This window comes from Capra hircus, chromosome 16 (genome assembly GCF_001704415.2).
Source record: "Capra hircus breed San Clemente chromosome 16, ASM170441v1, whole genome shotgun sequence".
Taxonomy (NCBI): Eukaryota; Metazoa; Chordata; class Mammalia; order Artiodactyla; family Bovidae; genus Capra; species Capra hircus.
In genome coordinates this window covers 56,437,853-56,462,645 of record NC_030823.1, presented here as the reverse complement: position 1 = coordinate 56,462,645, position 24,793 = coordinate 56,437,853, and the positions used below count along the sequence as shown (strand labels likewise).

Sequence of the window (24,793 nt, the reverse complement as noted above, 5' to 3'; positions counted from 1 at the left end):
GGACTGATGCTAAGCTGAAACTCCAATACTTTGGCCACCTGATGTGAAGAGCTGACTCATTGGAAAAGACTCTGATGCTGGGAGGGATTGGGACCAGAAGGAGAAGGGGACAACAGAGGATGAGATGGCTGGATGGCATCACCGACTTGATGGACATGAGTTTGAGTGAAGTCTGGGAGTTTGTGATGGACAGGGAGGCCCGGTGTGCTGCAATTCATGGGTTCGCAAAGAGTCAGACACGACTGAGTAACTGAACTGAACTGAGACCCATTTTTAGTTAGCAAACAAACACCTACTTTATATACAATAGTATGTAAGAAAACGATAGCAGTTGTTGAAAAAGAAAGGGAAAAGGAAGTAAGGGGACTTTATACCTTTGTCCCTGATGATTTTGCCCCTTTTGCTCTGGGATGATGCAGCTGTTGGGAGCTGAAGGACTTGTGTCGGAGGATGTCCTTAGAGCCACCGCCGAGATGCCCACCAACGGGGTTGAGAAATTCAGCAGCACTGATGTGGCATGGTGGAAGAGGACATTTGAGTGATGAGTTATGTTGATAACCAGCGGGTTATGCTGGCATGACAGTTCATAGGTTCCTGAAGAGAAACAATGGGATTGAATAATATTTTAAGCCATTTGTGTAGCATCAAGTTTCCATACCTAGTGTTCATTTTATCTTCTCAATAGCTATATGATGTAACAAGGTCTCAAATAATATCAGAGACAGACATCGAGCAGAATCCTGGGTCTACTGGATTGTCCTCTGGTGGCCCTAAAGTGATAACTGTCAGACTCACCAAGAGAGTGGTTGTTTCCACTGACATCGGTCAGGTAAAGGGTCACTGTTGGCCGCTGACGTTTCCCAGATACCAGGCCATCAGATGTCAAGAAAATGAAAATTGCTGTGGCCACTCCTGGTCTACTGAAACAAACCTAGGCACAAGCACATATATGTACGAGCCATTATTTCCAGTGGGCTCTCAAGGCACATGTCACACTACTTTTATCCTTCCCAAATAGCTCGCCACTTACAAGATAAGAACTCCCTCCTTTACAAATGGGAAAAAAACATGGAGTAGGCACAGAAAGGTAGCCACGGTCTTATCAAAAGTAAAAATTAGCTGGAAAGTAGCTAACTTTCAGCTACTAAGAGTCCCATCTTTTCCTGAGACTTTTTACTTCAACCAGTTCTTTTTTACTTGACTCTTTCTTAACACTTCTCTAAAAGATCACTCAAGGAGACCATTGCTGGAGACGTTAAACCACTGCATAGCCAGCCAATACCTCCCTATCTCCAATGTGAGAGACGTGGACAAGATGATCACCAAGCTAACGCTTTGTTCTCAACTGGCATAGCTAATTATCCTTCCCTATCTCCTTTGTTGCTGTTGTTTAGTTGCTCAGTTACATCTGACTCTTTTGCAACCCCATGGACTGTTGCCCGCCAGTTCCTCTATCCATGGGATTTCCCAGGCAAGAATACTGGAGTCAGTAGCCATTTTCTTCTCCAGGGGAATCTTCCTGACCCAGGGATTGAACTTGTGTCTCCTGCATTGGCAGGCGGATTCTTTACCACTGAGCTACCAGAGAGACCCTCCCTGTCTCCTTGTCTCCCCCTTAAAATTGTTATCAGAACCTCTCACTTAGCATTTCAGCTGTGACACAGGAGAAAGGTCACTGCAGAGTCTGTTGCTTCAGAAACTAGATGCTGCCAAACTGCTTATTCTTATTCTTCTGGTGCCCCAAGCACAACATTTACCCTATCTGTGGCTGGAAAATAAGCCAGTGCTGAAAATTCACAGGAAAATTCAGTTATCTGTAAGAAATATTCTAGATGGCTAGACTAATGAACAATGAAGCAGTCTTGTCCCTAGAAATCCTGTAAAATAAAACATTTCAGAGATTGGGGAATGACCTGAAGAACCTATCTTCCATTATCTGATGTTGCAATTCTACTTTTGTCGTATTTCCTAGAGCTCAATGTTATTCTTAACACTGAGATATTGAGAGTCATCTCCCATCTCCCCTGGTGTTGCATGGTTGCTGCTTTCTTAGAATCTAGGGCTAGAACGTACATCAGTCTGTATATATTTCTCTAGCTTTGTATCAGGTTCTGAAAGGGATGTGCTGCGCTATGCTTAGACTCTCACTTGTATCTGACTCTTTGCAACCCTATGGACTGAAGCCCGCCTGGCTCCTCCATCCATGGGGATTCTCCAGGCAAGAATACTGGAGTGGGTTGCCATGCCCTCCTCCAGGGGATCTTCCCAGCCCAAGGATCGAACCCAGGTGTCCCACATTGCAGGTGGATTATTTACTGTCTGAGCCATGAAGGAAGCCCAAGAATACTGGAGTGGGTAGCCTCGTTCTTCTCCAGGGGATCTTGTGGACCCAGGAATTGAACTGGGGTCTCCTGCATTGCAGGCAGGTTCTTTACCAGCTGAGGTACCAGGGCAGCCTTCTGAAAGGGATAGAGCCCGCCAAACACTGTCCTCAGTGTCAGAGTAGGGTACGACATCTAAAGGCAGAGGGCTTTTCTTAAAAGGGGGAGCATGAGAGTCAAACATGTTTTCTATTTTAACGAGAATTTTTCCTTGTCCACAGACCTACTCTCCCTGAGCCTTGGTGGTATGTTTATAGAGTGTCCATTTGCACTGCTGGCTTAATTAGGGTGATTTTATGGTTTTCAGTGGTCAGTGTAGCACAACTCTCCCTTCTTGCTCTCCACCTTTGAGGGAAAGACCAGCCATGCTCTATTTTTTTACAGTGTCATTTCCCCCCCACCCACCTTTTCATTTCCCCTCTTTGAAGTAGCAAATATTTCTTTATAACTTAAAAAACTTCCAGAACCATAGGTTATGGCTTGCAGTATGAGGTCCTTTGTTCCTTGCTAGATGAGGGCTAGACATGAAACACACCATAAGTTAACCAGGAGCCTAACTCAAAGCCCTCAACTCCAGCCCCCAGACAACATCAAAGTCCCCCGGGAATGCCCACAACCTCTTCCTTTTCATACACCACAAAAGAGACCCAAGTACTGGAAGAAAGCTCTGGGTTGTTTCCTGAGCCAGGAACAAACAGAGCCCAAAGAAGTACCTGGTGGCTTTACTCGAATAGGTCTCAGGAAGAGTGGGGTGGCTTCAGTGAGGAACAGGGGGGCTCCGTTTTCCCACTTTCTGTTGGGTCCCCAAATAGACACCACCCACCTGAAACTAATTAGTACGCCTTATGCTGTGGATTTCTCTGTCTTGAGGGCCCATGCCCAAAACCTCTGACCCATTTTGCATCGCCTTGCTCTAAGGGTCTTTGAATCCCAAATCACTTTGAACCTTAAAGCCTGTTCCTGTGGCAGTGGTAGTGTCTCTGTGCCTTGATTTGTGATTTGTGGGAAGTGGTTATGCCAGGATTTCCCGGCCATGGCTTCAGTAGGAAAACCGCAAGTGAGACACTGGCAGAGGAAAGTCTGATCACGATACAGGATGCCGAGTCTTGGGCATTTCCTCTCACAGTGACATAAGAGAGGTAGCCACACTTGATTCTCATCTGAATACCGAATATGCCCCCACAGGAGCAACTCAATGCAAAAAAGTAGAACTCTGTCGTATAACTATTGGAACCTCAAACCAGAGACCAGTTCAAGTCTGCACAATGAATGCCAACCAGGGTAAAGGGAATCTAGGAAGCGCACCATTGGGGTTTAACTCTTAGCCCATCTTTATTATTGTTGTTTAGTCTCTCAGTCATGTCTGACTCTTTTGGGACCCCACGGACTATATATAGCCTGCCAGGCTCCTCTGTCCATGGGATTTCCCAGGCAAGGACACTGGAGTGGATTGCCATTTCCTTCTTAGAGGGATCTTCCTGACCTAGGGATCGAACCCACGTCTCCAGCATTGGCAGGTGGATGCTTTACCACTGTGCCACCTGGAAGAGTCCTAGCCCTGTCTTTACTAGCTGGGTAAACTAAATTTGACAATCCATTTCTCCTCTCTGAGCCTAGGGTTCTTCTTTTCCACACTTGAGGAGCCAACATACTACCCACCTCACTTGGCTACTATGAGGATGAAATGAAATCATGTGAAAGCACAAAGATAATGCCTACGATCTAGTAAAGACTCAGTGCTCAAGAATTTTTATTTCCAAAAAGGAATATTTTTTAAAAATTCTGTTTACACTTCAGGAAGACCAGGATAAAGAAGAAACATTTAAATTAAACACAACGATGTGTTTTGGTATATAGAGAATTATGCTTTTCTGAAATTTATAGGCTAAAGAATCTCACATATGCTGTTTTAAAATGGTACTTGTAGATGTGAATTGGTACTGCAGGTTCTGCTTCCATAGAAACTGGCAGTATTTGAGGCTCTTGGTATAGAATGCATCTCTACTTTATGTATGGAATCTATGAAAAATACATTCTGTATACATAACTTTTAATAGAGATTTTTTAAAAATTCAGTTCAATATGTGTTTATTAAAGATCTACTTTTGCTATACATATAAATAAGGACATTTCTAGAATTGACAGGATAATTAGAATACTAAAATGCATTCTTTATTTGAACAAACATTATATTTTTCAAAGCTGCTCTTTCTACAGCCAAGTCACATCTATTTTAATTTATACAACAGTCTAGGTTATTTTTACTTTATCTGAAATAAACACTGAATTTTGTACTCTTAAACAAAAGTAGGTAATGGCTAGAGGAGAAAATCTGGCAACACAAAATTCTGCTTATTCTTACTTCATGCCATAAGTAAGACACTCCTCTAATCACCACACCAAATGCACAATGCGAACAGCTGCCCTCTTCTAAACAAAATACACTGGAGGCAACTAATTGGGGACTACACAAATCTGAAATGAGCACCAGGCATGCCCCAAGAGAAAAGTCCAAGATGCTAAGAGGTCAAGGGAATTGTTAGCTTTGTTTGTAATATTTTATTGCTTGTTTAGAAAATTGCATTTATGTATTACAGGGTAATATAAAATTAATTTGAATGTGGCTTTTATGAAGAAGACAAACTATAGTTAGATATCAAAAGAAGGCAAGATCTTTTAGAAAAGCAATTGATTCTCAAAGAGAACTGAAGAATGGCCTAAAGATAGAATGATAGCCAGTAAAATTAGCTCAGTGACTCTCTAGCAAAATACTTTGAAACAGAGAGAGTATGGATTACATAGATACCAGGCAGATAGATAGATAGAAACTGACTGACAGAAAGAAATTGAAAGCCAGTCCCATGCACTCAGTTGCTTTCCATCCAAAGTCTGCACATTAACTCCCGGATCTGACTTCTGGCCACTGCTAACGGGTAAGACTGAAAGAATGCGTCCCTGGTGTAGAACTTTTTGGGCTTAAGAAATCTCTCTTCAGTCTGCCTGCTGGGTACAAACACACTTAATTGACTCCTAAACCAAGCATCTTGACGTTCAGGTCATCCTTTGCGGTGGTCCCTGGACAGCAAATCCTGAAACTATACCACAAACTTGAAAAGAATCTTCTCTGAGGTTTTAAAATGTTTTTGGTTAGTTACTGAGATGTTATTTTTTTCTGTGTGCCTTTCCATTTTCATTCGTCTATGGCACTTCCTGATTTCAGAGAGAAAGGGAAGGCCCTTGAACAGGAGAAAGTGGGCACATACTACTTTCAGGTTGTAAGTACTTTACAGTTCCCTAACCATGCTTTACTGGAGCCTCCATTAAGCTCATTAGGTTTTTGTTCCCATTAGGGACACTTTTTTTTTTTTTTTTTTTTTTTTTTTACTATAATGTCCCTAGGATACAAAGGTTATATTATAGAAGTGCAAGGTAGGATTCTGAGCGCTTAAGTGACTTTCTCCAACGTGAATGTTAGACAGTTAGGAATTTGGGTTTTCTGTATTATTTTTACTGCCCAAGGGTTCCTAATTTTGGTGAGCAGAAAATCACAAAGTTCTTAGAAAATTTGTTGACATGTGTGCCCTCTCTCTCCACAAAAAGTGAAGTCACATAAATACTTAGGTATAAAAACATGATACTATTTCAGGGAGCTAAGAGAGCCCTTTGAGCCATACACAGTTCAAGTAGGGTCAATAGAAAAGATTAAGAATGCTTACACTGTTGGTTGAACCATACGCTTTTTTTTTTTTGTAGGTGAAAAATTATCAAATACTGGCAATTTTATATGGTTTACCCTAATAATATTACTGTCCACGTAGACTTCAGAAATTTGAGAATAGAGAGACTAACCCTGAAACTTTCAAGGTATCTACCCTGAAGTCCAAGTTGAACAGATGAAGGGAAGGTGAGAGGAAACTAGCATCTTGCCTCTGAGCTTGAGATCTCTTGGTGGCCTCTCTACTTGAGGGTGTGGGTCAAAATGTGGGAGGAGTTTTCAACAGAGTTTGACTTCCTTCTGGTGCCCAGACCCCTGTCTCTCTGGATATTGGTTAAAGTCCAGTTGATTTCTAGCATTATCCCACCATCATACAAGTAAGGTTATAAATACCATGAGCTTATGTAGTTCTTTTTTCAGAAGAGTGAGGTCCACTTGTAAATTTTATGAAATGAAGAAGAAATCTCCATTATGATCTCAATTATCCAGGAGGAGGCGTATGACAGGGTATGATTTGGCAGGTCAGTGGAAGGGCTCAGACCAAAATCAATTTATTGCTTAGTTCCTTCTAATAGCATCTCCTCAGCTGTGATTTTAGATACCAGGACCAAGTCTTCAGAAACTTTGTGTTAGAAGAACTTGTGAGGCTCAGAGGGGGATCATAAAGGCAAAAATCAAATCTGTAGTAAATACTGTGGTGTGCCACCAAAATCCCCTTCTTCATGACTGAGCATTCAGCTCACATCAAGTCTCTGCCTTCAGAAAAAGAAAGCCTCCACAAGGTCATGCCACTTCCCTGGAGTAGGGGGAGAGGAGAACCCCATGTCTAAAGACCTTTTGATAGGATTGTGTGGTATACAAAGTGGCACAACTCTGAAGGGCCATCCTAGTTCCCTGTAGGATGCAGAAACCTTTGTGTAAATGTTTCACAGTCCTACTTCCCTCTCTGCCAACTCCTGGATCTTTCATTCTCCCCTAGGTATTGATCCCAAAGAAAGTTCTTGATAAACTTTCTGCGTGCAAATCTTTATCTCATAGTCTGAATCCTGGGAAAACTCCACTTAAGAAAAAATCTGAAAATGTGAAAACATATTAAGAAATATTGATAATGAAGGGTCTCTTGGGAACTAGACTGCGTAAGTGAGGGGATGAGGGATTCACTGTGGAGCCAAGAAATCTTGCCTTCTGATTAAAAGAAAATTGCTATTCCAAGTATTTATGAAACTTAGAGTTTGCCAAGTTGTCATATCTAGGGCCTGCAAAAGTTTCCATGTAAAATCAATCAAGTTGTGTTAGTAGCAATCAGATAGGAAAATGGAAAATGAGCCCTTTATCTCTGGGGCTAAACTGCTTAACAAGGAGAGATGAAATTATTCTTTCAATGCATTTGGCTAATTTTTTATGGAAGTGAAAATTATATATGCATAGTCATATGTGTTTTTTTTAGGATTCCCAGGGACTGTAGGAATTCACCTAGGTTAATTTTCCAAGGAGAAAATTTTATTTTGGAAAGCAAGAACTTTTCAGAAGTTAAATCATGTGCATAGAAATAATCCCAATATATATATTAGGAAATTTTCTTCCCTCTTAAAAACAGGATCCTGTACTTAAGTGAATTTTCATAATTGGAGGCATCATTTTGGACATCAGTTATTTTACTGATGAGATAATAACCCTGTAGAGCTCCTTTAACCTTAATGTGCATACAAATCACCTGAGAATCATGTTAAAATAAAGATTCTGATTTAATACAGCTGAGATTTGTATTTCTACCTAGCTTGCAGGTGACACTGATGCTTTTGGAAGCCAATCAGGTTTTAAGTAGAAAAACTCAAAAAGAATCAATAGATAGGATTCTCTCTATCCTTATCATTTAATAGCCTAAGACTATAATTACTTGATTGATCATACTTATTTATTATATTATCTTTTCTGAAATTCACCATCAAGCTTGAAATACAACCAGAGCTGAAAGGAATCACCTAGCCCAAACACCTCATTTTAATTCAAAGGAAAATGATGCCAAAGAAGGATATATGATTATATAAGGTCATGAACGATAAATGGTAAAAATAGAGCTTACAATATTCCTCTGAGCATACATTTTTGTCAGTTTCTAAATCCCTGACTGATTTGTTGCATCTTTCCCATAAAAGATTGAAATTCAGATAACTAGTATCTTTAGAAATCTATATTAAGTTAATAGATTCTGACAAAAGACCTTGAAACTTTTCTACAAATAAAGTCAAAGAAGTTGTGGCTAGACTAGGTAACTTCTACACATGCATTATTTTTTTGCTAAATTATCATATCTGGAAAGTTTTCTGGATGGTTATAGTTTTCTGGATGAATCTTTGAATAGAGGCTTACCTTCCAATTTATGAAATAAAGAATTGTCAGATCTAGCAAAATAAAATAAATGGAGAAGGAAATGGCAACCCACTCCAGTGTTCTTGCCTGAAGAATCCCAGGGACGGGGGAGCCTGGTGGGCTGCCATCTGTGGGGTCACATAGAGTCGGACACGACTGAAGTGACTTAGCAGCAGAATAAAAACAGCACACCATATAAACTTAAATGTCAGAGAAAAAGTATTTAGTATAAGTATGCCTTGAATATAGCCTCGGACTGTAATAGATGCAGAAAACCTATAATAGATACAAAAAAGAGAATGAAAAAGGAAACTAAGCCTATCATTCTTTAAAGTCATCAAGCCACAAAGGAAGCAAGAGAAGAACTAATAAAAAGAGAAACTACAAAACAGCAAGAAAGCAATTAACAAAATGTCAGAAAGTACATACTTATCAATTACTTTAAAAGTAAATAAGTTCAATTCTAAAGCAGTTATAAGAGAGAAGTTCATAGAAATAAATGGCTGCCTCAAAATGTAACAAAAATTTCGGATAAACAACCTAACTTTACACCTAAAGGAACTAGAAAAAGAAGAAAGAATAAAGCCCAAAGACAGTAGAAGGAAGGGATTAAAGTCAGTACAGAAATAAATAACATAGAGAATAGAAAGAAAATAGAAAAAAATCAATAAAACCAACGTCTGATTTTTTAAAAAGATCAGCAAGACTGATCAACCTTTAGTCAGACTTACCAAGAAGAAAAGGAGAGAGGGTTCAAATAAAATCATAAATAAAACAGGAAATCATAAATAAAACAGGTACCACAGAAATATAAAGGATCAGAAGAGATTACTACAAACAATTATACACTAGCAAATTAAACAACCCAGAAGAAATGGATAAATTACTAAAAACATACAACTTTCAAGTAATGAAAAAATAGAAATTCTGAACAGACTAATGACTAGTATGGAGACTGAATCATTAATTTAAAAACTCTCTACAAAAGTGTCCAGGATGAGATATCTATACTGGTGAATTCTACCAAACTTTCCAAGAATTAAAGCCAATTCTTCTTGAACTCTTCAGAACACAGAAGAGGAGGGAATACTTTCAAACTCATTTCATGAGGCCAGCATTAGCCTGGTACCAAAACTAGACAAGGATACCACAAGAAAAGAAAATTACAGGTTAATATCCCTGATGAATATAAATGGAAAAATCCTTAACAAAATATTAGAAAACCAAATTCAACATTATATTAAGAGTATTATACACCATGACAGAGTAGAACATATTCCAGAGATGAAAGGATAGTTCAGCATTTGCAAATCAACCAACATGATACACCACATTAAGAAAATGAAGAATAAAAACAATATATGCAGAAAAAACATTTGTCAAAATTCAACATATATTTATGATAAAAACTCTCAAAGTGGGTATCCAGGGAATAAACCTCAACATAATAAAGGCCATATATGAGAAATCTACAGCTAACATCATATCAGTAGTGAAAAGTTGAAAACTTTTCCTCCAAGATCAGGAAAAAGACAAGGATGCCCAATTTTGCCACTTCTATTCAACATAGTATTGGTTGTTCTAGCCAGAACATTACGCAAGAAAAGTAAATAACAGGCATCTTAATTGGAAATGGAGAAGTAAAACTGTCATTTGCAGATGATATGATTTTATATAGAGAACCTAAAGACACCACCAAAAAACTATTAGAACTAATGTGAATACAGTGAAGTTGCAGAATACAAAATCAATACATAGAATTGGTTGCATTCCTAAACACTAAGAAACTATCAGAAAGGAAAATTAAGAAAACTGTTCCATTTTCAATTGCATAAAAAGAATAAAATACCTAGAAATAAATTTAATCAAGGTGGTGAAAGACCTGTACTCTGAAAAAATGCTAGAATGACTACTATCAAAAAGGTAAGAAGCAGCTAGTATTGACAAAGACGTGGAGAAAGGGTAACTCTGTGCACTGTTGATGGGAATGTATATTGGTGCAGCCACTAAGGAACGGAGAAGGCAATGGCACCCCACTCCAGTACTCTTGCCTGGAAAATCGCATGGACGGAGGAGCCTGGTAGGCTGCAGTCCATGGGGTCGCGAAGAGACGGACACGACTGAGCGACTTCACTTTCACGCATTGGAGAAGGAAATGGCAACCCACTCCAGTGTTCTTGCCTGGAGAATCCCAGGGACGGGGGAGCATGGTGGGCTGCTGTCTCTGGGGTCGCACAGAGTCGGACACGACTGAAGCGATTTAGCAGCAGCAGCAGCAGCAGCAGCGCTAAGAAAAGTAGTACGGAGTTTCCTCAAAACACTTTGAAAAATAGAACCACCGTGTGATCCAGCAATTCCACTTCTGGGTATTTAGCCAAAGAAAATGAAAAGACGAACTCAAAAATATATATGTACCCTCATGTTCAATGGAGAAGGAAATGGCAATCCACTCCAGCACTCTTGCCTGGAAAATCCCATGGACAGAGGAGCCTGACAGGCTCCAGTCCCTGGGGTCGCAAAGAGTCGGACACGACTGAGCGACCTATGGCTATGGCTCATGTTCAATGTAATGTCACTTACAATATATATGGAGACAACCTAAGTGTCTAACAATGGATTAATATATAAAGAAAATGTGGGGGGTGTGTGTGTATACACATATATTCAGTCATAAAAAAGAAGGAGATCTTACCATTTGTGACAACATGAACAGAACTTGAGGGCTTTATGCTAAGTAAAATAACAGATAGACAAATAGGCTACGATCTCACTTAGATATGGGATTGTTTTTAAAGGGGGAAAAAGCAAGCTCATAGATACAGAGAACAGATCAGTGTTTGCCAGAGGTGGGGATTAGGGAGTGGACAAAATAGATGAAGAGAGTCAAAAGGTACAAACTTTCAGTTATAAAACACAGTCAAGGGGATGTACTGTGCAGCATGGCAACTGTGGTTAATAATGTACTACATATTTGAAAGTTGCTACAAGAGTCAATCTTAAAAGCTCTCATCACAAGAAAAAAAACTGTAACTAAGTATGATGATGGATGTTAACTGGACTCACTCTGGTGATCATTTCCCAATATGTACAAATACTGAATCATTATGTTTTACACCTAAAACTAAAATAATCTTGTATATCAGTTATGCCTCAATAAAACAATAAATAATTTGAAAATAAAGAATAAAAGAAAGAAGAGCAAAGAACACAAAATTTTAAAATAAGAAAAGAGGAAAGGAAAAAGGATTTTGTAAATATTTCTGTATATTAAAAAAAGAGAGAGAGAGAGAAATGGTAACAGTACTGGTAAACACTTTTTGACCAGCTAGAAGAATCTCTAGTACTGACTGGTCCTTAATTTCTGAATGAATAAAGGCTCACTGTTTAAGTACTTCTTAAGAAACTGTTGGGCCAAGTGGAAGAGGAGTAAAACTCTAATATTGACATAACTGGCACAATTAAAGTTGTTATGCTCTGAAAAATCAGGGCTAGACCCAAAATGCTATTAAAATTTCACAACTTCAAAAAGAAATTATGAGGTATAAAAAATACTTAGGACTCATTGACAATACAAGAACTATATATCAGTACTTACGGACTACAGTTAAAATAACATCTAGAGGGGATATTTATGAAACAGTGAAAACAAATTATCCAAGTGTCCAACACAAGAATCTAAAAACATCAGTAAATCCAGAGAAACAGGAAGGGAGGAAATAATAAAGAGAAGGACAGAAATCAGTGAATTGGAGAACAGCAACTAGAATAAAAACAGAAATGAATAAAACTAAAATTTGTTCTTTGAAGAAGTACCAGGCATGTGTAATTAAGAAAACAAGAGAAAAGGAAGGTTCAAAAAATTCCAATATAAAGGGAGTGATAACTATACCTAAACCTAACTATACCTAAAACAGAGTTGTTCATAAATATATTATGAACAACTATCCGTATTAAAATTTGAATAGTAGAAGAACTTTTACATATTCAAATAAAATTCTGGAACTATCAAGTAATCTAAAATTGGAAAAGAAAAATTGAATATATTAATAACAATCAAAAACCTTTAAATAGAAATGATAAATGTTTCCTCAAAAAAGCCCCAGGCTCAGTTGGTTTTACAGGTGGGTTCTGACAAATTTTGAAGGAACAGATAATTCTTATTTTATGCAAGTGGCTTCAAAAAATAGAAAAGAGGAAAAATTGCCCAAACAATTTTATGAGAGTTGTATATTCTGAATATTCAAAAAAGAAATATATAAACTAATTTCACATATAAATGTAAAAGTAAGAATCCAAGATTAAAAATCAATAAAATCTAAGAGTATACTTAAATATTATATATAATAAACAAGCAGGTTCACTCCACAAAGGCAAACATGATTTGATATCTTAGAAAAGAAATCCATCAATGTGATTCAACATAATGATGGATCAAAGAAGAGAAATTACAAGATCATATTAAACAGTGAAAATCAAGTATTTGATTAAATTCAGCTCGTATGTACCAGTATGCTTTTCAAGAAGTGGAAGAAACTATCCAAAGCTTATTCTAAAGTTGGAAAATAAGTGAATAATGTAAAATAAGTGAATAATATGAAATAAGTGAATAATGAATAGCTAATTCAATTTTGAAAAAGATGTACAAAAAAGTGGAAAGGGGGGAGTATATGCTCCACCAGAAATGTTTTACATAGTAAAAAGTTATAGTAATAGAAACAGTGTATTGTATTGCTGGTGTAAGGAGTAGAAAAATAGATCAATAGAATAGAACAGAGTGTTTAAAAACTGGCTCTTAAATATTCCAGAAACTAGTATATAGTTAATGTAGTACCACAAATTATCAGGGTAAGGATTAAAGTTTTATTTTATTTTTTTTTTTGCACTCATTTCACTTTATTGAAATTCACAGATATTGTGTTTTTTTATTTATTTATTTATTTTTCAATTTCAGCCTTCCAACTTTTTTTTTCTTTTTTTTTTTTTCTTTTTTAAATTTTAAAATCTTTAATTCTTACATGCGTTCCCAAACATGAACCCCCCTCCCACCTCCCTCCCCACAACATCTCTCTGGGTCATCCCCATGCACCAGCCCCAAGCATGCTGCACCCTACGTCAGACATGGACTGGCAATTCAATTCTTACATGACCGTATACATGTTAGAATTCCCATTCTCCCAAATCATCCCCCCCCCCTCCCTCTGAGTCCAAAAGTCCGTTATACACATCTGTGTCTCTTTTCCTGTCTTGCATACAGGGTCGTCATTGCCATCTTCCTAAATTCCATATATATGTGTTAGTATACTGTATTGGTGTTTTTCTTTCTGGCTTACTTCACTCTGTATAATTGGCTCCAGTTTCATCTATCTCATCAGAACTGATTCAAATGAATTCTTTTTAACTGCTGAGTAATACTCCATTGTGTATATGTACCACAGCTTTCTTATCCATTCATCTGCTGATGGACATCTAGGTTGTTTCCATGTCCTGGCTATTATAAACAGCGTTTTAATGGATAGAGTTAGAAAAACTGGCTTATTGTATTTAGAAAACAAAATGGGACTCTATTGTATTCTACATATGAAAATGAATTTTAAATATGTTAAAAACTAAATTTTAAGAGGCAAACTATAAAAAAATAGATAAGTGAAATAATTTTCAGGTTGTTTTTCTCTTTAGATGTTAATTCAGTTTATGAGAAAATGATTTAAATTTTAAATCTTTTGTTCATGTTTTATATTTCATTTATTTTATATCTCATTAAAATAAAAGTCTAATTGCACTGCTGCTATTTCTAGAGAAAATAAAATAACAGTGATGATACGGGCATTTTTTTTTTTCTACTTGACTGACTTTTGCTATTTGTTATTTCCTTTTTATTTTTACTTTGGCTTTTATTTGCTCTTTTTCCAATTACTTCAGGTGAAAATTGATTATTGATTTTATAATGTTTGAAAAAAGTAGAAGTCTTAGTCATTCAGTTGTGTCTGACTCTTTGTGACTCCACGAACTTTACCCTGCCAGGCTCCTCTGTCCATGGAATTCTCCAGGCAAAAATAGATTGGTAGCCATTGTCTTCTCCAGGGGATCTTCCCAATCCAAGGATCGAACCTGAGTCTTTTGCATTCCAGGCAGATTCTTTACCATCTGAACCACCGGGGAAGCCCTTTTTTAATAATGCTTTCCCCCAACCCTAACTACCTCCCCATCCCCCTACTCATGCCAAACATAGACATTTAAAGCTATAAATTTCCCTGTAACATTGCTTTAATTGCATCCCATAAAATTTGACATATTATTTTCATTCAACTCAAAATATTTTCTAATTTCCCTATAAAGTCTTCTTTGAACTATGGATTATTTGCAAGTGTATAGGAACTGTGACAGAAATGTTTATTGAGGAAGCACAGAGGAGGAAGAGATTAATTACACATAGTAAGTAGGGTTTGGCAGAGAAATTCAGAACAGTCTAGGCCTTATAATAGAAGTAATCCTTGAGCTAAATCTTAGATTAGCATGTGTTTTTTGGAAAGTCAAAGTGGAGAAAGCACTTACCGAGAAGGAAAACATGAACTCCTTACCTGAAAGGCTATGGAAATATAAAAACTTTGGTGTTTTCCAGCAATGAAAGCAATCTGCTATGACTAAAATTTCTAAATCGTAGAGTGTGTATATGTGTGTGGAGGGGGGAGGGGTATAGAGGGGTGTGGAAGATTAGATGCATGGGGAAATTCCACTTGAGATAAAGCTATCTCTGTCTCTCTATGTCCAATCACTCACTAGGTCCTTTTGAGTCTATTTTACACCTAACTGTATTTGTAGCATAGCATTTTGTCTTCTGCGGTAGTTGTGTAAACATGCTCGCTGAGGAGTATGTACCTTAAGGGTGAAGATTCATTCATCATCGAATCCCTCTACAATACAATATTCTGTTCATTTTAGGTAGTGGACTGGAAAACCAGAAATACAGCAGAGGTCAGACTCTATAGTCCATGGGCCAAAACTGATCCACTGCCTGTTTTTTATGGTCTGTGAGCTAAGAATGATTTTGCATTTTGAAATGGTTGAAAAAAATTCAAAGAAAAATAATGTGAATAATGTGAAAATTATATGCAATTGAAATTTTTGTGTTCATAAATATAATTTTATTATAGCACAACCATGCTCACTCGTTTCTGTATTGTCTAGGCTACTTTTACTCTGTAACAGCAGTGTTAAGTAACTGTGTGTTAAGTCACTTCAGTCATGTCTGACTCTGTGAGACCCTGTGGACTGTAGCCCGTCAGGCTCCTCTGTCCATGGGCTTCTCCAGGCAAGAATACTGGAGTTGACTGCCATGCCTTCCTCCAGGGGATCTTCCCAACCCAGAAATCAAACCTGTATCTCTTACATCTTCTGCATTGGCAGGTGGGTTCTTTACTACTAGTGCCACCTGGGAAGCTATAACTGTAACAGAGACCAAATGGCCCACACACCCTAAAATATTTGTTACCTGGCTCTTCAAAGAAAATATTTCCCAACTCCTGGTATAGAGGAAAAAACATGGACTTTGGAATAAGCTGGATTTGAATTTGAATTTGTACCGCTGCTATATTATCTGAAATGTTTAGCATCTCTGAGTTTTCAGATAATCATTTTTAGAATCAGAAAACTCATATCTCTGATAAAAATTTGTATAAGAATTGATACTAAGATATTTGGAACAGATTAAATCACAATAAATGTGTCACTTTTTATGCTCTTAATGCCTAGTTTTACGGATTCTCATCTTTGAAATCCAGTCAATTAAATATGCACTACATTTCCGTTGAGGATTCATATGCAGAGTATGGCTAGTTAAATTCAAAGAAAAGAAGGAAATCATGGTAACAGGCTTTAGGTTTTATGTAGCGAGGGTTTCCAGGCAGTGGTCTGTAATTTATAACCAAGGTGGAGAACCCTAGTATTTCAGATACTATGACCAACCACCTGATGGCTTCCGTTAGGAATGCTAACCAGTCTAGCCTGAGTGAGGCCATTCTTAACTTTTACTTTTAGAACAGCAATGAAAATAAACATGAACATGTGATCTTTGCATATGATGATGGGCTCCATGTAAAGCCAAACAAGTAATTCACTGCATATTTGCTTTTCAGATTGTTTCATTGGTTGTCTATATTGCTTAATGTCAAAGGACTTTCTGAGAAGGATCATGCCTTCTGTTTCTTTCCCTATTCCCTAATGGCACCCAGAGTTTCCAATATGCACTTAATAAATCCTGTGAACTAGACCCACAGATATTGTCTTTGAAGAATTCAGAAGAAATCCAACAAAAGAAAAAAGGGAACCTTTTCTTCCAAGTCCACACATGGTTTAACTTGTTTTCTTGCTCATGTCATATTTCCCTGTTTATTCCCAGTGATTATTTATGGGTTTGGCATATCACAGGTGCATAATGAATTTTGATTGAATGATGCAACATAGTGTAAAGAAATAAACATGGGATTAGATCAAGAGGCATGAGTCTGAACATCAGATTTACCCTTTTATTCTTGGGTGATGTAGGAAAAAGCACTCTGAGTATTTGATTCTGATTTTCCCCATCTATAAAATAGGAAAACATGCCAAACTCATAGGACTATTAAGGAGTTCAAATAAAAGAGTGTGTGAGAACGCACATTGTAAACTATGAGTGGTTTTAAAATGTACTTATTATTGTAAATAATAAAAATAATCTACATTTTATGCTGTGTAAGAGATCTCATAATTTTGTCTATTGACCCAAGATGTAAAGAAATAATGATAAGGAAAACTAAAAGAGGAAAGCTACCTTAGTAAATATGGACTAAAATGAAAGACATTTTTTTGGGCAAGTAGCAAAAAAAGATTTTGGAAAGGCATTTTCAAGGCTAATATTTTCCAGTATAGTTGTTTCTCACTGTAATAAATTTGTCTCTGATCCACAGAATACAAATCATATTTGTATATCAAATAAAGATTAAAGTGAGATTAAAGAAATAATGAAGAATCAAAAATCATTCAGTCCTCAAAAGAACTTTGAAAAAAACTTAATCAGATTATTTTTAAAAATCACTTTCTCATTTATTTGGTATTTTGTGAATTTGTGAAAACTAAATTTTTTAAATAGCTTTTATATATTAATTTTCAATGATATTAGTTACTTTTTCCTTATATAAGTATTATTACTCTTATATCACTTGTAATAAGAACCTAAAATACATATGGTAGCTAACTATTATACATTAATAAAATTCCAGTTGTAGATTTTTGCTTCCAATTACAATGAAGTAACATACAGCAAAACACACACCCTTGGTAAGAACGGTTTTAAAGTATGAATAAAGTAAAAAAGAAAGTTGAAAAGCATTTGAGAGCAACTAAGGCAGTCGAGACTCAAAAAGAAATCACACTGAAGGTAACCTAACATTCTGTGCCACTGTTGCCATGGAGGTATTTTTCAGATTCTAAGCTATGAAGATTAAGAGTATAAGAAGCAGGCAGATTAAAGGCCAAAAAAACAGTCACGTAGTGCTCAGGAAACAGAAATGGTGCTTCAGATACTATCAAGATGAGAGGCTCAGTCCACACTTTTAGTTGAGACCCTTGAAGGGATGGGCCTCAGCAGAAATGGAAACATAAAATGTATCAGGGCTCATTAATACAGAAGCATAGGTTGAGTCAACTTAAGTACTGATTAAATTAAGGTGCTGTTTCCGAAATCTTATTATACATTTTCCTAAAGAAAATCATCTTGAAGGGATTATTGGCTAGAGCCTATGTATTTTTTTCAGTGTCTGATATTCAATTAAGACACTATTCAGTACGATAGTAGATATGCCTAAATGAATGAAAATTAAGGAAAAAAACTAACATGCACAGACCTCCAGTCACCAATACATTACTATTATCAAACACGGGCTTTACAATGATTGTGATTAGTATATTTTAAGAAGAGACAACAGGATGGAGAATTTCAAAGAAAAAGAGAACCTGTAGGAAAAATTAAATAGGTGTTCTAGAATTAAATGACTGAAATTAATAATAGTTTCACAAATGATTGTATGGAGGGAAAGTTGGGTTTAATGAAACAGAAGATAATTCAGCATAAAAATAACCAGGCTGCAGCATGGGGAACAAAAGGAATGGAAAACAGAACAAAGAAAAAAGAAACAAACGATATACAGCAGAAAGTAATTTGGTGTTCACAAAATGAAAGAGCAAGCAAGGACATTAAGCTATAGATTCAAGAAGCTTGATAAACTCTTAGCCAGATATATGCAAAGAAAAACAGACTTAGGAACATCACAGTAAAACTGTTGAAGACAAAATATAAGAAGATTATGTTAAAACACCAGAGAATAAAAGACATTGCGTTCAAGGTAATATATATCAGATGTTCAGCTAACTTTCCAGAGAAAGTATGTAGGTAAAAAGGCGATGAAATAACATCTTTAAACCAGTGAAAACTGCAACTGGCCACCTAGAATTCTATACCAGGCAAAGATATCCTTTGAAAATAAATGTCAAGGATATCTTCAGCTACACAAAAACCGGAAGAATTCACTGCCAGCAGATTCACATTAAAAATAATAATAAATGAATTTCTTCAAGCTAAATAAAAATGAAAAACATAGAAATACAGAAAGGACCAAAGCCACTGAGAAGGTCAATATTAGGGAACATTAAATCATTTTATCTTTAAAAAGCCAGGAAACAGAAAATAGAGACAAAGCATTCTAAGTTACTTGTTGATTATGAAATTGTGAGAATACTAATTTATAGTAGACTCTAACCAGTTAAGTACACAGCTTGCGATCTATAGGATAACAAAGATAGAGAATAAAAGTATAGCCAATGAATTGATAGAATGGAAAATAAAATAATAAAACCACTTATTTAATCTAAGGGCTTCCCTGCTGCTAAGTCACTTCAGTCGTGTCCAACTCTGTGCGACCCCATAGACGGCAGCCCACCAGGCTCCCCCGTCCCTGGGATTCTCCAGGCAAGAACACTGGAGTGGGTTCCCTAGTGGCTCAAAAAGGAGGGAACTGGGAAAGGAGTATGTCAAGGCTGTATATTGTCACCCTGCTTATTTAACTTATATGCAGAGTACATCATGCAGAATGCCAGGCTGGATGAAGCACAAGCTGGAATCAAGATTGCCAGGAGAAATATCGATAACCTCAGATACGCAGATAACACCACCTTTATGGCAGAAAGCAAAGAACTAAAGAGCCTCTTGTTGAAAGTGAAAGAGGAGAGTGAAAAAGCTGGCTTAAAACTCAACATTCAAAAAACAAGGATCATGGCATCTGGTCCCATCACTTCATGGGAAATAGATGGGGAAACAGTGGAAACAGTGACAGACTGTATTTTCTTGGGCTCCAAAATCACTGCAAATGGTGACTGCAGCCGTAAAAGAAATTTTGGAAAACTCAGCAGTGGCCATAGGACTGTAAAAGGTCAGTTTTCATTCCAATCCCAAAGAAGGGCAATGCCAAAGAATGCTCAAACTACCACACGATTGCACTCATCTCACACGCTAGTAAAATAATGCTCGTGGAAGAAAAGCCATGACCGACCTAGACAGCATATTCAAAAGCAGAGACATTACTTTGCTGACAAAGTTCCATCTAGTCAAAGCTATGGTTTTTCCAGTCGTCATGTATAGATGTGAGAGTTGGACTATAAAGAAAGCTGGGTGTTCACTGGAAGGAGCCCCCCAAAATAAAGTCTGCCACGGTTTCCACTGTTTCCCCGTCTATTTCCCATGAAGTGATAGGACCAGATGTCATGATCTTCGTTTTCTGAATGTTGAGCTTTAAGCCAACTTTTTCGCTCTCCTCTTTCAATTTCATCAAGAGGCTTTTTAGTTCCTCTTCACTTTCTGCCATAAGGGTGGTGTCATCTGCATATCTGAGGTGACTGATATTTCTCCCGGCAATCTTGATTCCAGCTTGTGCTTCTTCCAGTCCAGCGTTTTTCATGATGTACTCTGCATAAAAGTTAAGTAAGCAGGGTGACAATATACAGCCTTGACGTACTCCTTTCCCAATTTTGAATCAGTCTGTTGTTCCATGTCCAGTTCTAACTGTTGCTTCCTGACCTGCATATAGGTTTCTCAAGAGGTAGGTCAGGTGGTCTGGTATTCTCACCTCTTTCAGAATTTTCCACAGTTTATTGTGATCCACAAAGTCAAAGGCCTTGGCATAGTCAACAAAGCAGAAATAGATGTTTTTCTGGAACTCTCTTGCTTTTTCCATGATCCAGCGGATGTTGGCAATTTGATCTCTGGTTCCTCTGCCTTTTCTAAAACCAGCTTGAACATCTGGAAGTTCACGGTTCATGTATTGCTGAAGCCTGGCTTGGAGAATTTTGAGCATTACTTTACTAGCATGTGAGATGAGTTCAATTGTGCGGTAGTTTGAGCATTCTTTGGCATTGCCCTTCCTTAGGACTGGAATGAAAACTGACCTTTTCCAGTCCTATGACCACTGCTGAGCTTTCCAAAATTGCTTGCATATTGAGTGCAGCACTTTCATAGCATCATCCTCCAGGATTTGAAATAGCTCAACTGGAATTCCATCACTTCCACCAGCTTTGTTCGTAGTGATGCTTTCTAAGGCCCACTTGACTTCACATTCCAGGATGTCTGGCTCTAGGTAAGTGATCACACCATCATAATTATCTTGGTCATGAAGATCTTTTTTGTACAGTTCTTCTCTGTGTGTTCTTGCCACCTCTTCTTAACATCTTTTGCTTCTGTTAGGTCCATGCGATAGGAGCAACCCCATGTCCAGAGAGCTGCGGCTGCATGGACACAGGAGGGCTGAGAGGAGCTACTCTGCATTCAAGGTCAGGAGGGGCGGCAGTGAGGTGATACCCCTCGTCCAAGGTAAGAGAAACCCAAGTAAGATGGTAGGTGTTGTGAGACAGCATCAGAGGGAACACACTGAAACCATAATCACAGAAAACTAGCCAATCTGATCACATGGACCACAGCCTTATCTAACTCAGTGAAACGAAGCCATGCCATGTGGGGCCACCCAAGACGGGCGGGTCATGGTGGAGAGGTCTGACAGAATGTGGTCCACTGGAGAAGGGAATGGCAAACCACTTCAGTATTCTTGCCTTGAGAACCCTATGAACAGTATAAGGGCAAAATGATAGGATACTGAAAGAGGAACTCCCCGGGTCAATAGGTGCCCAATATGCTACTGGAGATCAGTGGAGAAATAACTCCAGAAAGAATGAAGGGATGGAGCCAAAGCAAAAACAATACTCAGCTGTGGATGTGACTGGTGATAGAAGTAAGGTCTGATGCTGTAAAGAGCAATATTGCATAGGAACCTGTAATGTCAGGTCCATGAATCAAGGCAAATAGAAAGTGGTCAAACAGGAGACAGCAAGTGTGAACATCGACATTCTAGGAATCAGCGAACTAAAATGGACTGGAATGGGTGAATTTAACTCAGATGAACATTATATCTACTACTGTGGGCAGGAATCCCTCAGAAGAAATGGAGTAGCCATTGTGGTCAACAAAAGAGTCCGAAATGCAGTACTTGGAGGCAGTCTCAAAAACAACAGAATGATCTCTGTTCATCTCCAAGGCAAACCATTCAATATCACAGTAATCCAAACCTATGCCCCAACCAGTAACACTGAAGAAGCTGAAGTTGAACAGTTCTATGAAGACCTACAAGACCTTTTAGAACTAGCACCCAGAAAAGATGGCCTTTTCATTATAGGGGACTGGAATGCAAAAATAGGAAGTCAAGAAACACCTGGAGTAACAGACAAATTTGGCCTTGGAGTACAGCATGAAGCAAGGCAAAGGCTAATAGAGTTTTGCCGAGAGAACACACTGGTCATAGCAAATACCCTCTTCCAACAACACAAGAGAAGACTCTACACATGGATATCACCAGATGGTCAACACCGAAATCAGACAGATTATATTCTTTGCAGCCAAAGATGGAGAAGCTCTATACAGTCAACAAAAACAAGACCGGGAGCTGACTGTGGCTCAGATCGTGAACTCCTTATTGCCAAATTCAGACTAAAATTGAAGGAAGTGGGGAAAACCACTAGGCCATTCAGGTATAACCTAAATCAAATCCCTATGATTATACAGTGGAAATGAGAAATAGATTTAAGGGACTAGATCTGATAGAGTGCCTGATGAACTATGGACAGAGGTTCATGACATTGTACAGGAGACAAGGATCAAGACCATCCCCATGGAAAAGAAATGCAAAAAAGCAAAATGGCTGTCTGGGGAGATCTTACAAATAGCTGTGAAATGAAGAGAAGTGAAAAGCAAAGGAGAAAAGGAAAGATATAAGCATCTGAATGCAGAGTTCCAAAGAATAGCAAGGAGAGATAAGAAAGCCTTCCTCAGTGATCAATGCAAAGAAATAGAGGAAAACAACAGAATGGGAAAGGTATAGTAAGTTCTAAAATTATCTACTGACAGTAGTTTCATTTTATGTAGTTTCCATATACACAAATATCAGTTATCACAATTTAGTTATATAATACCAGATAATGTGATTCAAATTTCAATTAGCAAAAAGTATTAATTGTAACTGCAGAAAGTATAAACTCCATGAATAGTCCTTCCATATCACCATATAAATCACCATATAAATAACCAATGAGGATCATGATAAAGTGACCAATTGCATCTCTTCTTTCAAATTGTCATTGATTGGTCCCCGTGTACCTGTTATTCTGTTCACACAGAGACAGAAAAATGTGCAGCTGCATTGTCTCATCTCCCACTGACATATTATCCACATGACATTTTACAGAAATGGATAATCATAGGAAGAGATCCTCTAGGAAAGATGAAAGTGCAGCAAAGAAATAAAATATTATAATGCTGGAGGTGAAATTTGAATGAAAGGTAAATAGAATTATAGATGACATAATTGAGTACGGGAATGCTGCTGCTGCTGCCATTTGAGAGACTCTGTATTTGCAGCCAGAGGAACTTAGTGAAAATGAAATTATCAGCAAAAAGGAGAAAAGTGGTTGTGACAAAAAGGATAAAGATGTCCCGGAGGAAATGATGCCAAGAAAATATTCATATTAAAAGAACTCTCAGAGATGTTTCATAACATTGAAAGTGTAAAATACCATAAAGTGTTGAAAGATAATCAAACTTGGAAAGGAATATTACAATCCACAATGGCAAAGAAAAATCGGCTTGCTTTGTAATATAAGTCATATGATGCAAAAAAAAAAAAAAAAAAGGCAAGAACTGTTAAAACTATGCTTGTAAATGTTTTTACAGAGAAATTAAACACTTTAATTCTCTGTAATGTTTTAAGTTATAATGAGCTAAATTTTACTATTTTTTCATTTCATTTCACATATACTTCTAAAAATAAAAGGTTTTAATGTTGTGACAAAAATATCATGTAACAGTTGTAATTTTCACCATTGATTATTTAGCTTGCTTTGTTCAGTTTTAGGATACATGGTCATTTTGTGTTTCTACGCTACAAAGTGAGAATTGCCTGAATATTTAATAATAGTCTCAAAATGTAAATAAATCAATGCGTAGATCAACAACTGGCAAAAATAAAAGCGAAACAGGCAAGTTTAAGATTATGGTAAGAAAGTCTAACATGCATCTCAGTAACTGGTGGGAAGAATATCAAGGAAAATATACAATATGGGAAATTTTAACAACATGATGGATGAACTTGATCTATGTTAAAAATATAGAATGCTATATCCAACTATTTCAGACTACATATTTCTTTGAAAGTACATGCAATATTTGTCAATATTAACCATATTGTTGTTTAGTCAGTAAGTTGTATCCAACTCTTTTGTTATCCCATAGACTGTAACCTGCCAGGTTCCTCTATCCATGGGATTTTCCAGGCAAGAATACCGGAGAGGGTTGCCATTTCCTTCTCTGGGAATCTTCCCAAACCTGGGATCGAACCTGCATCTCCTATTTGGCAGGCGGATTCTTTACCACTGAGCTACCAGGGAAGCCCAATTAACCATATGTTTTTCCATAATTCAAAGGTCAACAAATTAAAAAGGCTTGACATCATACCAAATACAATCTTTGAGCACAGAAGACTCTAGCTATAAATCAAAAACAAAAAATAAACAATTTCCAAAAAATGTTTGGACATTCATCAGCATTTTTATATATAACTCAGAGATCACTAAAGTAGTCAAATAAAAATTAGAAAATATGTTTGAACTGAATGATAATACAAATAAGACATGTGAAATGTAACATGTTGCAAAAGTCACATTCAGAAGGAAACGTGTCACCTTAATGTTTATATTTTAAAAA

General features: G+C 37.3%; 1 protein-coding gene across 1 annotated transcript in view; it reads right to left on the bottom strand.

The window, feature by feature from the left end:
- The window catches only part of PAPPA2 (pappalysin 2), a 329,773-nt gene that overhangs the window by 115,049 nt on the left and 189,931 nt on the right, over positions 1 to 24,793 (bottom strand). Inside the window, exons 12-13 of the mRNA XM_005690911.3 lie at positions 796 to 931; positions 375 to 594 (exon numbers count right to left, since the gene is read on the bottom strand). Of these exons, the coding sequence (XP_005690968.2) occupies positions 375 to 594; positions 796 to 931 (356 nt within the window). The remainder of the gene's footprint in view (positions 1 to 374; positions 595 to 795; positions 932 to 24,793) is intronic.